General features: G+C 42.3%; 1 protein-coding gene across 4 annotated transcripts in view; it reads right to left on the reverse strand.

Annotated features, from left to right (window-relative positions):
- Window positions 1–2,354: 2,354 nt before the first annotated feature.
- The window catches only part of daam2 (dishevelled associated activator of morphogenesis 2), a 101,982-nt gene continuing 88,137 nt past the window's right edge, over window positions 2,355–16,199 (reverse strand). For 3 of the 4 annotated variants that reach the window (XM_068339671.1, XM_068339674.1, XM_068339673.1), the window contains 6 exons: window positions 15,181–15,349; window positions 14,436–14,543; window positions 14,174–14,234; window positions 13,638–13,769; window positions 8,693–8,863; window positions 2,355–8,535 (listed from right to left, as the gene is read on the reverse strand). In XM_068339671.1, coding sequence (XP_068195772.1) covers window positions 8,323–8,535; window positions 8,693–8,863; window positions 13,638–13,769; window positions 14,174–14,234; window positions 14,436–14,543; window positions 15,181–15,349 — 854 coding nt within the window. In that variant the 3' untranslated portion in view covers window positions 2,355–8,322. The remainder of the gene's footprint in view (window positions 8,536–8,692; window positions 8,864–13,637; window positions 13,770–14,173; window positions 14,235–14,435; window positions 14,544–15,180; window positions 15,350–16,199) is intronic. The other variant, XR_011038634.1, reaches the window with a different exon arrangement.

The raw sequence follows: 16,199 nt of genomic DNA on the forward strand, positions 1-16,199 counted from the left end.
ACATTCCCAAGACAGCGGTGGTCACGCCCTTTGGACTGTTTGAGTTCACGCGTATGCCATTCGGGTGGAACTGGGGTTCCAGTTGCAGTCACGACTGACGCCTCGGACTACGCTGTCGGTTCTGTGCACGAACAGTGGGTCGGTGGCGCCTGGCAGCCCCTAGCCTTTTTCAGCCGCCATTTAACCCCCAGGGAACGCAAGTACAGTGCGTTTGACAGAGAACTCCTCGGCCTTTTCTTGGCGATCGGCCATTTTGACTTCCTGCTGGAAGGCCGGAGTTTCACGGCGTTCGTAGACCATAAACCCCTCACGTTCTCCATGTTCAAGGTGGCTGAATGTGGCTTGACAGCAGCGCCAGCTGTCATACATCTCCGAGTACATGACAGACATCCAGCATGTCACAGGTAAAGACAACGCGGTTGCGGACTGCCTCTCCAGGTCGGTCGTCGGGACCGTCCAGCTGGGCCTTGATTACGCCCACATGGCTGCCGACCAGGCCTCGGACGGTGAGGTACAGACCCTCAGGACCTCTGACAGTGGACTCCGTCTAGAGGAGATTGCAGTCGGTGACTCCGGCGTCAAGCTGCTGCGTGACGGCTCCACTGGCCAGCCCCGCCCACTGGTCCCCGCGGACTGGCGACGGGACGTTTTCACACAACCTGTCGCACTCCGGCAGGAAGCTTTCCGTGAAGTTGGTCTCCCAGAAATTCGTGTAGCGGGGGCTCAAGAGGGGACTAAGGTCATGGGTCGATTCCTGCGTGGCCTGCCAACGCGCTAAAGTACACTGCTACACAAAGGCCCCCTTTGAGCCTTTCACGGTCCCTGATAGGAGATTTGACCACGTCAACGTCGACCAAGTGGGCCCGCTTCCCTCATCCCATGGCTTCACCTACCTGTTCACCATGGTGGACAGGACGACCCGCTGGCCCGAGGCCGTCCCTCTCTCCTCGGCAGCGGCGTCCAACGTGGCCCGTGCATTCATCTCCACGTGAGTGGCGTGCTTCAGAACTTCGTCCAACCTCTCCTCCGAACGTGGCTCGCAGTTCACCTCGGAGCTGTGGAACGCGGTGGCTGCTAGCCTTGGGGTCAGGCTGCACCGGACCACCTCCTACCACCTGCAAGCCAACGGATTATGTGAGCGCTTCCACCGGTCCATGAAGGTGGCACTCCGTGCCAGTTTGACCGACGGCGACTGGGTGAATAAGCTCCCCTGGGTCATGCTCGGCCTACGGTGCACCCCCAAGGAGGACCTACAATCCTCGTCTGCAGAGCTCGTCTACGGCCAGACGCTGAGAGTTCCTGGAGACTTCATCCCGGACGCCACCATCCCGTGGTCCACAGCCAAGCAGCGCTCCTCCCTGCTGGAGGTCGCTGGGATGTTTAAACCGTTCCCCAATTCACAACACGGCACCCCCACCTTCTGGGTGCCCCCCGGCCTGCAGGGGGCCGAGTTCGAGTTCGTTCGCCACGACGCCCACCGAGAACCCCTGCGGCCCCCCTACGACGGGCCGTTCAGGGTCTTGCAACACAGTGCTAAAGGCTTGACAGTGGACAGTGGATTGGCGGTAGGCCCGAGACTGTGTGTCGATAGGGTTAAACCGGCTCACATGGAAGTTTCCCGGCCATTGGAGTTGGCCCAGGCCCCGCGCTGGGGACGGCCCCCGTTGCCCCGCCCACCAACAGCCGCGCCCCCCGTCATCCCTGGCAGTTCTCCCTACTCGACCCCCGTTTTTCGCATCCTCAGGGGTCGGCCTGTGGTTCGCCCCGGGAGGGGGATTTTGTCTATGGGTGAATTCTGGGGGGGCTTGTGTAGTGGGGTTACATAATTCACCCAGGTACTTTGGGTGTAGACTGTTGGTTCCTACACGGACGGGTTAGTGTGTTGCACACTTTTTTCTTACCCTGCTCAAATGTTCAGCAGTAAAGTGCTTGCTCCCTTCGATACTCCGCCTTCGACTCCAATTCGTCGGCACTACAATATGATTAAGAACCAAAATATGATTAATTAAATTAATTACAAATCCTGAAATTAATTACATTATTTTTTTAATCACCTGACAGAACTAATATACATACATACATACATATATATACACACACACTGTATATATACTCTCTCTCTCTCTCTCTCATATATATATATATATATATATATATATGAGCATTCGTAAATTAATGTATATATATATCATATATACATATACTGTTTACTAAGTATCTCAAATTAAAGTTTCTTTGACACTTTTCCATAGTATTTAAGTCTTAATAAAATTTATTTTTTTCACAACGGTCAGATATTCGATTCTTGATGTGAAATAAAATCTATGTTTAATGTTCTCATGCACTTTTCTCTGCAGTTTGCATTCTCCTTCCCTTGTCTGTGTGCGTTTTCCGGTTTCTTCCCCTGACCAAACGTGTTTTTAATGATTGCCAATAGGCATGCGTGTGAATGTAATTGGTTGTTCGTAGTTCAGAGTGAATCCTGCTTCCCACCCAATGTCAGCTGGGATAGCCTGGAGGCCTAAAAAGGGTAAGCCATTAAGAAAATGCATGATTAAATGTATCATATTTATGTTTATGCTTTAGTTTTAATAGTTTGATGTACATGTTGTACATCAAACTATTAAAACTGTCTCAAGTTCTGAAAACACAATGAGACAGTGGATTGTTTCAAATCAAAGGTCCTGATTGTTTCTTCCTCACTGTGGTAACGGTGAGGAAGAGAGAATTACTGCATCATTTACAGCCAAACGTACAGGCTTTCTTTTGCTCACCAATCAGCACTATTGTTTACCGACAATGATTCAATTCTGTTGATTGTATTCAGATTTTTTTTCAACAAAGTGTACATTACTGCACCATTGCATGAATTCTATTATGATGTAGGCATTTTGCAATCATCAGTTGGCAAAGCATTTTTACACACTGCAGTGTGTAAAACTTTCAGGTATTAGACAGTCTGAATCCGTAGATGTCTTTAAATCTTGACTCAAAACATATCTGTTCTACCTAACATATAAGTAATATCGGGGGTGGCAGTCTCAGTGTTTAGGTTCAGCCTAGTCCTGCCGACGAGCCGTAGGATTTCTTAGTTAGGCCCCTGCCTCCCATTAATCCTCTGCCATTCTGGTCCTTCTAGCACCACTCTCACCCCTGTTCTCTCTATCCCTCTCCCTCCCTCTCCTGTTCTCTCTCTCAGGCCTTTGTGTGGTGGATCATCAGCAATCGGCTACCTCTGTCTGCTTCTGTGGCTGGTGATATCAAAAGCTGCACAATGGTCCAGTTTCACCATCCACTAGGGGCTATATAAGAATAAATAAACTTGAAACTTCATACACCTTTATTTAAGTAGTGCAGAGAATATTAGAAAAAATGTTACATTGCTACTATTATTAAATATCTTGGTCTTTTAATTAAAAGATATGAAACCAGAAAACATGGTATATTTTGCATTCATCTCTTGTGAATGCACATCTAATTAAATAGCAATATAAATATGTTTTGTATACATAACAGAGCACTGAATTCATATTTGGAAGAAAAGAATGAACAATAATTTAGAAGGGACAAATGTTTATTGTAACCCTACAAAAGTCAAAATGAAAATAAAATTATGGAAATGCAACAAAAAAATTGCATTCTACTGTTCTCAATGTTATTCATTATATTGGGATCATAGTTTAATTATCATATTTATATTGTTAATATGACATTTTGTGGTAATGCTGTGTGTACATATAAAATATACCAAACTAAATAAGGCAAATAAATAGAGGTACAATTTACAGAAAAATTGAACATCTGCCAATGTTTTGATCTTATGTTTAATCTTATCGCAAACATCAAGAGTGATGTACAAAATGCTATTCTCCAACTGTACACTGGTGCAGGACCCTTTTTCCAACGATTAAAGTGGGAGTCCTCACAATTACACAACCTTTAAAAGTGGATGTATAACTCTCAAGCAGTACAATACCTAATATGTAACAGGAGTGTGTTTCATACAACAAGCTGTTTTCACTGAAAGGTCAACACATCACACTTTGGGCACCCAACGTAAGACATGCATGTTGATGCCAAGTGCAGTTTGACAAAAATCAGGTGCAAACATTCCACTTTTTCAATTAAACATTAATGTTTTGTCCACAATTCTCTTCTATCCAGCAGACTATCAATATTTTTACAGTCCCTAAACTCACTTGCCGTTTCACTGTTTGTTGTTCCATTTTTCTGCACGTCTCTCTCTGAACCCTTCTTACTTGTAGAAGGATTGAACCACTCAAAATGGCACTGCTGTGGAAATGTCCCATGTTAAAAGTGCATTCAACTAACTACTTAGGTCAATCCTTTCCATCTGTACAGTCGAACATCAGCCAGTCAATGGCTGTAATGTAATAACATAAACATGTAATAATACTGACAATGTTGTAGTACAGTTAATAGTGTGCACTAGAGAAGTTAAAGCAGTGGTTTAAGAGTTTCCATTGTATGCAGAAGTCTGAAATAGAACTCAATAGATGAGTGAACAGAATCAGAATTATCCAGTTGGAACTGAGGAACTTCTTTGATTTTTAATCATCCAGCTTCACAGACTGACCTTTAGAATGTGGAAACTCAACCAGTCCTCTTCATGCACTCTTCTCACATTCACATCACTTGTCTCTGCTTCAGTTGAAAGAATAATGTAGGATTATGTGTAAAGGGGTTGGGTTTTATCTGTAGAGGTAAAAAGCCAAATCTTTCTGAAACCATGAGAAGCAAGCATACACACAGCAGATGTACATGTGGAAGGGTTAGGGAACCAAAGGTACCTTGAGCTGGAGGGAAAGTCACATCGTTGTGACAAGCTGCTTTGTCACCACTAGGTGGCACCAAATATCAGCTGTAATTCATAATCGAGCACCACGCTGAAAAACCACAAGCACCAAGACATAATTACAGAAATGGTTCGTCTGTGGAAACGGGGTCAAAGGCACTTGGAAATGTTTGAGAAATGCATGAAAGAATGAACACACACTTGCAAAAATTTTACTGCAAGAATGATCTCCACGATGAAGAAGAAAATAGTCCAGGCTTATTTTGTTCAGAAGTAAATTAAATAAAATCTAAACGTTCGAGCAATCCAAACTTTGATATCTGTTTTTGGTCATTCTTGGACTAAATTCAAATGCATAATGAGTAGAGGGGAAATTTTTCAATGTGAGGAATAGAGATGGTAACTGCAATATTTACCATAACTTTCCTATGAGACAACTCTCTTCATTCCTGTCCTTTACATAACAATCAAGCGATGAAATGAGTGATTTGGAAAACAGAATGAAGACAGGATATGACAATTAAACAGACAAATGTTCAAATATAGCTTCTGAATCTTGTATCCAAAAAATCTGGAAACCAATCAACCTCTACATCCAAAGGAATTCAACAGGAGCAGATCTTCTCCAGCTGGGTACAATGTCTTAACCAAGCTAATATGCTAATAAGTGTTGTACTGAGGTAAGCCTGTCCAGGTGCCTCTTTATTTAGAATATCATGGAAAATTAAATTCCATTCTAAAGGTGGAAGCTGTATATTATGTAGATTCATTACAGAGTGAAATACTTCAAGCTTTTATTTCATTTAATTTTCACTTTGGCTTGCAGCAAACAGCCAAATTTCAGTATCAGAAAATGTGGATATTATGAAAAAGTTTAATGAACACATGATGTCACTCTTAATTGACTCAAAGCACCTGAACAAGTTTCCCAAGCTTCCAATTTGTCTTTCAGTCTGTTTCAGTTGAGTTAGAATTACGGTTAGATTGTCATGTCAGCTGTCCAGAAGATACCCCATAGGAGGGTAACACAAAAAGCTGAGTTTGGTATCCGGCATATTAATAGAATGTTGGTAGGAAACGGTGCACAAGCAGCAGGGCTGACAGCAGCCTTGGCCAGATTGTCAAGCAAAGCTGATTGAAGAGCCTGTGGGGGTTCCACCAGGACTGGAGCATACGGAGCCTCCACACACACGTGTCCAGGAAACGGACTACAAGTGTCTCATTCCTGATGTCAAGACGCTCCTGAACCAGAGCGAATGTCAGCAGAGTTTTATGTGGGCCAGGGAGAAGAACTGGACATTCCTCAGTGACCAAAATCATCTTGTTAGATAAAAGTAAATTTTATATTTCATCGCAAGGTCAAAGAGTTGAGAGACACAGAATCCAAATTGCCTGAAGTTCAGAGTTCAGAGGCTGCAGTCAGAACATCAGGAGCCTCCACACACAAACGTGTCCAGGAAATGGACTACAAGCATCTCATTCCACTCCTGATCCAGAGTCGACATCAGGAGCCTCTCAGCTGGTCTGAAGAGAAGAACTGGAACATTGCTCCGTGGTCCAAAGTCCAAAATTTAAATTTGCACCAAAATTTAATTTTGATGCAAATTTAGATGACAAAGTCTGTCTGGGTTTTCATTAGCTGTTAGCCCCATGATATTCTCATTAACTGAGATGTACCTATTCATAGCAGCTTTTGTCATGGATAGTACAAAGATTTCAGAAAAACCTATCATTTTCAAATTGCAGTAAATAAAAAAAACAAGATTGGCACCAGTATGTTAGTCTGGCTCTTATTTGGCAACAGCATGATTCTAGCAAAATGCTGCAGACTCATGTAAAAACAAGTGAAATATGATGGAAGCTAGAAGCTAATACAGAAGGTTGGGTGGGTTTTTATGATGCTCTGCTATCTTCCCATTGGTATCACGTCAGTGTACACCGTTACAAGAACCCTTCTCTGCACACAGCTCAGTTTCATTGTGAGCTGCGATAGAAGGTAACTTAGTGTAAGAGTACTTAAACCCATTGTTAGCCCGGTCCAGAGGCCAAAGGTCATCAGAGCTGCGGTAGTGCACTCCTTTGGATCCTTCTGTGGGCTCTCCATTACAGTTGTAGCTGACAGAGCAAACAAGACATACTGCTGTAAAGATTTCACACAGGCAGGTGAGCAAGAAGAGCACTGTAAACCGACTTCATATGTGACAGTCCTTCATTTTCTTGATTACAGACAAAGGTATAAAGAGTAATCGTCAGAGGAAACTCAAGGGTAAGATCTGTCTGAAAAGCTACAGTGCAAACGAGATATACAGGAGAAACGGATAAGCAGTTGTGAATTTTACATTGCGCAAAATGTATAGAAATTTACTTCAACAGCAATGTGAACGTGCAACATCAACAAAAGTATTGTGTGTACAAAATCTCCAAATTCCATGAAAATATACAAAAACCTCTACATCTTTGCAATTAGCTGGTCTGCTAAAATATATATATATATATATATATATATATATATATATATATATATATATATATATAATCGCAGTATGTTTTATACTAATATACTAATACATTAACATTTATTTTCTCCTTACTTTGGCACTGACTAATGTCAGAACAACATTACTGTTATTCACAAATCAAGGTTTGTCTCTTGAGGCCCAGTCAACTTTTTGTCAGGTGGATCAGAGGTCAGAGGTCAGAGTTGTGTCTGCTGCTCAGGATGCATGTGCATACTCCCTGCTGTGTGTTGGATGAGGAAGCTGGGTTAAATCCTCAGTTTAGAAGTGTTACGTCTTCTGTCATGCATGTTCCTGCACTGTGTTTAGAAACGTACAAAGCATTCCAAGATTTGCTGACCACAGGTCCCCACTTCAGTGAAGTTATGGGCAAAGCTTAGAGCAACCATAACCTCAGTTTTCCCTTATTGCCATCATCTCCATCAACATCACAGTCCATCTTCTTGACTTGTGTGAGTGTTATGTGTGTGTGTGTGTGTGTCTATATATATATATATATATATATATATATATATATATATATATATATATATATATATATATACATACTCACAAATAAAACATGGGGTTGCTCTCGCAACAATGAACTTACTGAAGAACAGCAAATGTTTAGTGCTGTAAGCGAGCAGTGGAAACCAAGGGTTAACAGACAGCTGGGAACTTGAGCACAGTGTTACAGGAACGTGGTAAACGATATGGTTAATGCATCACAGTGGTCTGTCTGTGCAGCCGTCGATCCCACCATTCTTAGTCCAGATGAGGACATCATCCAATGTCAATGACAAACTGGTTGGAAATAGCTTGAGAGAACGAGAAATGTGTCCTTCAATGGCATTACTTATCCATACGTACTGCTACATTTCCAGTACAGCCATTATTTACATCCGATCCAAATTTAATGTTTTGAGGACCTGAACTCAAGGTGTCCAGACATTCTACACCGTGGCAGAATTGAGGCATTTGGTCATCCTTATGCTCCCTTTTCCTGACCTAGTTGCTGACTTTGGTGATCGCTCGTTCACGGCTGCCACCTTCCACCAACTGGTTGACAGAGCGCTTGCGGTTACGTTTGAATTTGTTAAGGTCTTTATCAAAGACCTCACCGGAACGCAGTGCCGACACCAGGTCATCAAACTCCCCACCGACCTCATCTGAAGCACCGCTCTTCTTGGCCCGCCGTTCCCGCTCCCTCTGCTCCTTCAGCTGCAAAATGAGACAGGATTTGAGGCAACAAAGACAAAAAGAGAGGAGCGTAGGAAGGACATAGGAAAGCCAGTGTTTAAAACACAATATTTCTTCAACAAAACAATGAAACCAAAGATTTTCCATTCTTTATAATGATATAATCTAAATGTCTTACCATTAACTCCATTCGTGCCCTCCTCTCCTCCTCATCTTTACGCCGCTGCATGTTCTCTAGATCCTGCCGTGCTTCACTGAATGACTGCAAGAAGGTGTCAAAGATCCCAAAGAACTCATCTGGCTGCATTCGCCCCTCTTCCTCCCCAAAGTGCTTCAGAGCTTTGGTAAACTGCACAAACATAGCATTGATATGTTTTATATTTTGAGAGCAAAGCTGTTTGCTAGATAAACAGACATGACTGAAGCACACACCAAAATTCAATGATTGCAATTATTTTGCCCTCAGCTGTGATGACATACAAACCAAAAAGCAGTAAGTATAATTTTGGTCAAAACAGTGGTTTTCTCTCATTCAAACAATACACAAGGCAAATCAAAGAAGGTGCAGTTAAGCAATTTCTTTTCCATGGAGACCTAAAGTAGAAAGATTCAGTGCCATTTCTGCTTGACGAGGGCTTTGCCCAGGTGTTTGGTTTCATGCTTGCTGATGGTCTCATGCAAAGTGGTCAGAACAGGGTCCGTGTCCGGCGTGAAATAGAAACGGCAAAGATGACGACCGCAGAGAACTCCAGTGGGAGATAAAAGTATGACAGAGGATATGCCAAATGTTGGAAGTCCAGGGATGCTGAGTGCAACAGAACAGAAACATTCCTTGGATCACACCAGTTGTTGTTGGTCAGGAAATAGACTCCACCACCCTTAGATTTACTGGCTTCCTTTGTTCTGTCCAAGCAGAACACTGCTGGGTGAATGGTGTGGTCCCCCAGGCCCTGTTGTCATCCAACTTATTGTACAGAGTTTGGATGTCAGCCACCAGGATAGTAGAGGTGGATGGTGTGTTTGTGCTCACAGACTGTTTCTGAACCTCCATACTTCCTTCTGTGATTCCTTGTGGTTCTCCCTGGAGGCCAGTCATCCCAGTGACGCGCCATGTCCAGTAGGATATCCTTTGGCCAAGCGGCACTCTCTTATACAATCCAAGAAAAAAAGGTAAGTGGACCTGGTAGCGATGTTCACTAGTGTTGTGGTCAAAGGTTACTAGTATAGAAGTTAGATTAGAAAAGTAGGAAGAGCTGGTAAAATAATAAACACACAGTCTAGGCGGAGCGTTCACCACGGCGTGTGGACTCGTCCGCGTCATCTGGCAGGTCAACAGTCACTGTGCTTCCATTTGATAAAAACACAATTACCGTATTGGCCCGAATATAAGACGGTGTTTTTTGCATTGAAATAAGACTGAAAAAGCGGGGGTCGTCTTTCATTCGTGGTCTAGACATTATACCTATTCACAACGCTAGATGGCGCCAGATATCTTTAAAGCGAATGCTGAACTAACTCCCCAGGCCAAAGCGAACCCCTGTTACGAGGAAGAAAAATAAAAAACAGAGGTAAGAAAGAAAAGAGAAGTACATAAGAGAAGAGATAACAGAAAATGGAGAAACGTAGCGACAATCTGGAGAAAAGTGGAAATAAGAAGAATTTTGATTTTTTGTTGTTGTTGTTGTGAGACAAATAATTTTAGAGAAAAAACAACAGAATGGTCGTTAATTGAATGAAGGCAATCACTAACATTTGATAAGAAAGTAATTTTGAATGGCCTTTTCTACAAAAAAAATAATTTGGTGTTCAAAAAGTCTTTTTTCAAACTTGAGTCTTGAAAAAGGGGGTCGTCTTATAATCAGGGTCGTCTTGTATTCGGGCCAATACGGTACATCAAACTGGAATCACAACATTAGAACTGCTTTGGCCTAATTTAAGGGCTCATCTATAAAGAACATTTACAGGAAATGTGATCTTTTTGAGCTAACCTGCTTACAAGCACACACACATACACACACACACACACACACACACACACACACACACACACACACACACATGACAAAGATCACATTTTTTTTATTGTGGTTTGTTCCTCATAATGTTACACAATTTAAATTGCATTACTCCCTTCATTCTATCTTATTTGAAAAATATTTGCCAGCTAAAGCAATGTGTTTGGGTTTTTTGTGTGTTTTTTTTGGGGTAGGGTGGGGTGGGGGGTTTAGGGTTAACCCTAAGCCCAACCCTAAAGTACCAGACAAAAAGAGCATTGAAGAAATGTTTTCCTCCAACTCTCCCACTAAAGGTTTTTAGAAGACAAAGGAGTCTTACTGCTCAAGTCATTCTGTCTCATCTTAATAATTCCACTCCAACAGTACATGTGGCATTGTGATATGTTAAATATCCATAGAAAATAAGTCTAGCATTGTGTGTGTGTATGTGTGTGTGTGTGTGTGTGTTGAGGAAAAACCCAAATAATTTCTCTCTGGACAACAGGAAAATCCCTTCTTTCCCCTAGAAAACTGTCCCAGTGACCTCCATGCCCTGGGAGACTAAATCTTTTTTGTAGTTGTACAAAACCCACAACCAGTGAAGTTGGCACGTTGTGTAAATCGTACAAATAGAATACATTCATTCATTCATTCATTCATCTTCCAACCCGCTTAATCCGCTAACGCAGGTCACAGGGAGCCGGTGCCTATCCCGGCAGTCTCAGGGCGTGAGGCAGAGGACACTCCGGGCACGACGCCAGTGTACCGCGGAGCCACATAGAAACAAACAATCATTCACACACACACTCATTCCTACGGTCAATTTGGGACCGGCCAATCAACCTGAAGCTTTTGGAGGTGGGAGGAAGACGGACAAGCCGGAGAGAACCCACGCAGACACGGGGAGAGCATGAGAACTCCACACAGAGCGGGACTCGAACCCGGGTCCGCCGTGTTGTGAGGCTGCAGCGCTAACCACTGCGCCACCGTGCCGCTCACAAATAGAATACAATGATTTGCAAATCCTTTTAAACTTATATTCAATTGAATACACTGCAAAGACAAGATATTAAATTTTTGAATTGAGAAACTTTATTTTATTGTGAAAGTAATCAACTAAGACTTTAATGGTAGCAACACTGCACAACAACTGGCACATGGGGCATTTTACCATGGCGCTACATCGCCTTCCTTTTAACTAAACTCAGTAAACGTTTTTGGAACTGAGGAGAACAATTCTTGAAGCTTTTTGGGTGAAATCATTTCCCATTCTTGCTTGATGTACAGCTTAAGTTGTTCAACAGTCCAGGGTCTTCTTCTCCTTTGGGGTTTTCCCTTCAGGGGTCATCACAGCCAATCAGTGTCCTCCATCTAACCCTGTCTTCTCATCCTCTTCTCTCACACCAACTACCTTCATGTCCTCTTTCACTACATCCATAAACCTCCTCTTTGGTCTTCCTCTAGGCCTCCTGCCTGGCAGTTCAAAACTCAGCACCAGCACACTTCTCCTCCATTCCTCAGGCATCTTCTCACTATCTAAGATCCTGTTGAACAACCCAGTCAGAAACTCTACTGCCACCTCTCCTAGACACTTCCAAACCTCTACAGGTATATCATCAGGACCGACTGCTTTTCCACTCTTCATCCTCTTCAGTGCCCTCCTCACTTCATCCTGACTAATCTTTGTCGCTTAAGTGTAGTAATTTCTACAGATTCTCTGAACCTTTTGATGATATTATGGACCATAGATGGTGAAATCCCTAAATTCCTTGCATTACTTCCTTGAGAAATGTTGTTCTTAAATTGTTCGACAATTTGCTCACAAAGTGGTGACCCTCGCCCCATCTTTTTCTGTGGATGACTGAGCATTTCAGGGAAGCTGCTTTTACACCCAATCATGGCACCTGTTCCCAGGTAGCCTGTTCACCTCCAAATAACTGTTTGAGGAGCATTCCTCAACTTTCTCTGTCTTTTTTGACACCTGTGCAGCTTTTTCAAACATTTTGCAGGCATCACATTCCAAATGAGATCATATTTACAAAAAATAACAGTTCAAACATTAAGTATCTTGTCTTTGCTGTGTATTCAATTGATTATATGTGGGAATGGATTTACAAATCATTGTATTCTGTTTTTACTTACGATTTAGAAAACATCCCAACTTCACTGGTTTGGGGTTTTGAACAATTATTCATGGTGAAATAGAAACTCTTACTGGATGGCCTACTCTATTTAAGCATCTTCCTCTATTCTCTCAGTGGTCTAGAGAGCAAACCCACACTAACCGTTCCGTTACTGAACTATAAATTAAAATGGCACATCAGAGTGCCTTCAGAAGAGTGGATGTGTCAGAGTCCTCTCAGTCTAACTGTAACCGTGAGTGCACAAACACGCGCGCATGTAAATATACACACACAAGCACACACATACACGCAAACACACACACACACACACACACACACACACGCAAACACACACGCAAACACACACACAAACACACACACACACACACACTTACACACACTTAGGGTTGGGGCTGATGAACACAGGCTCTTTTGTTTTACAGCAGTAAGCGGTCGTCTTTTTTCCTTTCCAGTGACGTGGCTACAGAAGACTCTACACATTTTTTTTTTACACAACCTTAACCCTGACCGCCTCTTTGAACAAATATTTGAGTAATGAAATGTGTGCATGTCATGTTGCTAAATATGCTCCAAAGCACAGAAGTCCTGCAAGTTATATATGTTCACACACAAATCCTTTCAACATGATTTCCCTTTGGGACTCCCACAGTCCCACTGATCCCTTCAGCTGTACGTCAGCCAGCAGCGTTCAAAAGACCAATTGTCCAAGTTGTAGAAAGAGGAACAGATTTACACTCAGGGAGACAAACACAGAGGGGAGATCCTTCAATGCTGGGTTTCCTCAACACAGCTGGAGTCATCAAACTGGACTAAGAGGGATACAGACATTTCCTGCTTTCTCCTTTCAGTATGTGTCTTTTCTTTCCTTATCTCCTGCCTGAGACGAGGGCAGTGGGGTAAAGCCATTCACATAGGCATAGGAACATACAGTATGATCTCTCATGTGCAGGTATAATGTTCAAAAATGAGTGGAAATGCTGTTTACCTTGTCCTTGGCTTCACTCAGCTGGTCCTCCAGTTCAGAGAAGCTGAAGCCGGCCACGGTGATGAAGTCACCAATCACAGCCACAAACTTGTCCCCGTGTTCCCTCGTCCTGCTCTGCTGGTAGTGCAGCTCCTAGCAAGAGGCAAAAAGACAATCCGTTATGAGATGCTTGTGTGCTTTACTTGAAGCAAAAGTAGGATGGCAAAGTGGAGGATGTGTGATTTTCTTCCTTTGGTTTAGGGAAAGAATATCTGGAGCTTTTATTCAAAAACCTCCCTTCAGAGGAGCATGCAAGAAGAGAAATATGCACAACAGATTGAAAGCCCTGATTATGAGAAAGTTATTTCAAGCTTGAAATTCACGAGCAATAATAAACTAAAAAAAAGGTGTAAAATCTCGTTTGTTTGTTGCTGCAAAAGTGACGTTTGGTATTCCATGTTAGTATTCCTGCTTTTCACCCTGTCTGTACATTTCTGCCCTCCTTGAGACACAATGACAAATGGGAGAACCAATAGGAGGGAATTAGATGTACTCACTGTCTCAAGAGCCTTCAGCCCACTTCTGATATTGTGCACCTCTTTTTCCAACTCAGCCAAACTGTGAAAGAAAGACAAAAATAGTTTGGAATGTAAGACAATTTTTTGTCTGTCGTGCTATTTTGAACGTCCCGTTAATGTCTGTGGTATCACGCTAATTTAAATGCAGTGATTCAAATGTTTTATACAGAATAATTCAATCATAATCAAAATCATCTCATCAATTAACAAATGTCCCAGGAGTGAAGTGTTGTGGACTCACTTGACTTTGGCAGCCTCTGGTACACTGCTGATGTCTTGTTGGATGTAGAGTGTGTCAGGGTAGTTCTTCTCAAAGATCATGATCAAATAGTGCAACATGGTGATGTTTCTGTTCAATCACAAGGAAGTCTAGTAAACACTGCTTGGACAACTTCTCTCCAAGTATCAACATTTTTACTCAGGTTCAACTCATTACCCATAATAAAAAGTGTGCTAACATAAATTCAGGCAAATGTTAGACCATAAAAACATAACTTATATATATATATATATATATATATAATAAAATTTGTTTCCTTTTTTTAAATGCCAAATGTATTTTTATTTATTTTCCATTACTTCTGAAAATGCTCAACTAAATCTTTATTTTTATTAACTTCATTTTATTCAAGTAGAAGTTTTGCATCATTTATTATTTTTATCATAAACTTCATCATATAAATTGTACTACTACTTTATGTGTTCAAACCTTTCTGACATGTTTTATGTATGAATCAAAAAGTGGTCTGGAAACTACTTTTAACTGATCTAAAACCATATTTCCTAATCATTCATGTGACCAACAGAGACGATAATCTGTGTGTTAGATTTTAGTATCATGGGTGAATATTAATAATTATCTGGGCAGGGCAACAAAGACAGCGAGTTTAAAGAGTGGACATGTAGATCAAGTGAGAAAAACGCATTCAGTAAATTCATTTTCCTTTCTAAAGTGCTGGTTTAATTTGACGTCAGGGTTCCCCCACCTGTCTATGCTGGACTTGGTGTCAGCAATCTTGTTGAGACTGGAGACTTTGAAGCCGTAGGCGTTTCCTCTCTGGCCCTTGTTCATGAAGTTGCCGAAAGCAAGCACCACTTCCAGAATCTGAATCATCCTCTTGCTCCGCACCACCTCCTTGGACGCATTCAGAATGGCTGTGTGTGTATGTGTGTGTGTGTGTGTGTGTGTGTGTGTGTGTGTGTGTGTGTGCATGGGGGGTGGGGGGGGGCAGAGACAGAAAGACAGAGTTGGTGACTGCTCAGCACAATACATTTTACATTACACAGTGAGCTGGATCTTTTGCCCACACCCCTCCACTCTATGTCAGCTACACGTAACCAGATTCTCATCCTGTCCCCTGGTTTTTCTATCCATCATGAAGTTTGAACAACATTCTCCTCATCAACTCCCTCAGTGGGGAAAAACATCTAAACTTTCCATCCATCCACAAAAACAGGCTCGGGGTATTCCTGACACAATTCCAAGCTGTCAATTTCATCCTCCCCCAGAGCTCACCTCTACCCAGAAGAAACCTCAAAGTGAATGTGAAAACCAGTATCAAAATCCACATCTGTTATTGCTACAGTTCTCTGTGCAGCGGTGCAGCAGGGAAACCATTCTTCTTGCTCTGCAGGGTTGTGTCGGGCGCATGAATGCCCAGTGGCCCACTGTTTCAGCCGAACATATTGGGTGGTCTATGGAAATATAGTCTTATCCAGACTTTATGACAAACAACATGAAAAAAAAAGTAGATGACAACCTTATTATTGGCAGTGAGAAAGAGTGTGGTCGGGAAAGCTTTGGATCCACTACCAAAGGTTCTAGAAGCTTGAATCAGCATTCATCTGGTTTTACTTTCTTTCTATTGCTTGCAGCCATTAATTCATGTCAGAAGATGTGTTTTATTAAATTTCACTAGAATGTGAGAACAAACTACAGTAGAGACAGGGAACCATGTCAGTCAACATTTGTAGCAAATAAAACTGAAAATACAATGTAATGTGG

Source organism: Antennarius striatus, chromosome 17 (genome assembly GCF_040054535.1).
Source record: "Antennarius striatus isolate MH-2024 chromosome 17, ASM4005453v1, whole genome shotgun sequence".
Lineage (NCBI taxonomy): Eukaryota > Metazoa > Chordata > Actinopteri > Lophiiformes > Antennariidae > Antennarius > Antennarius striatus.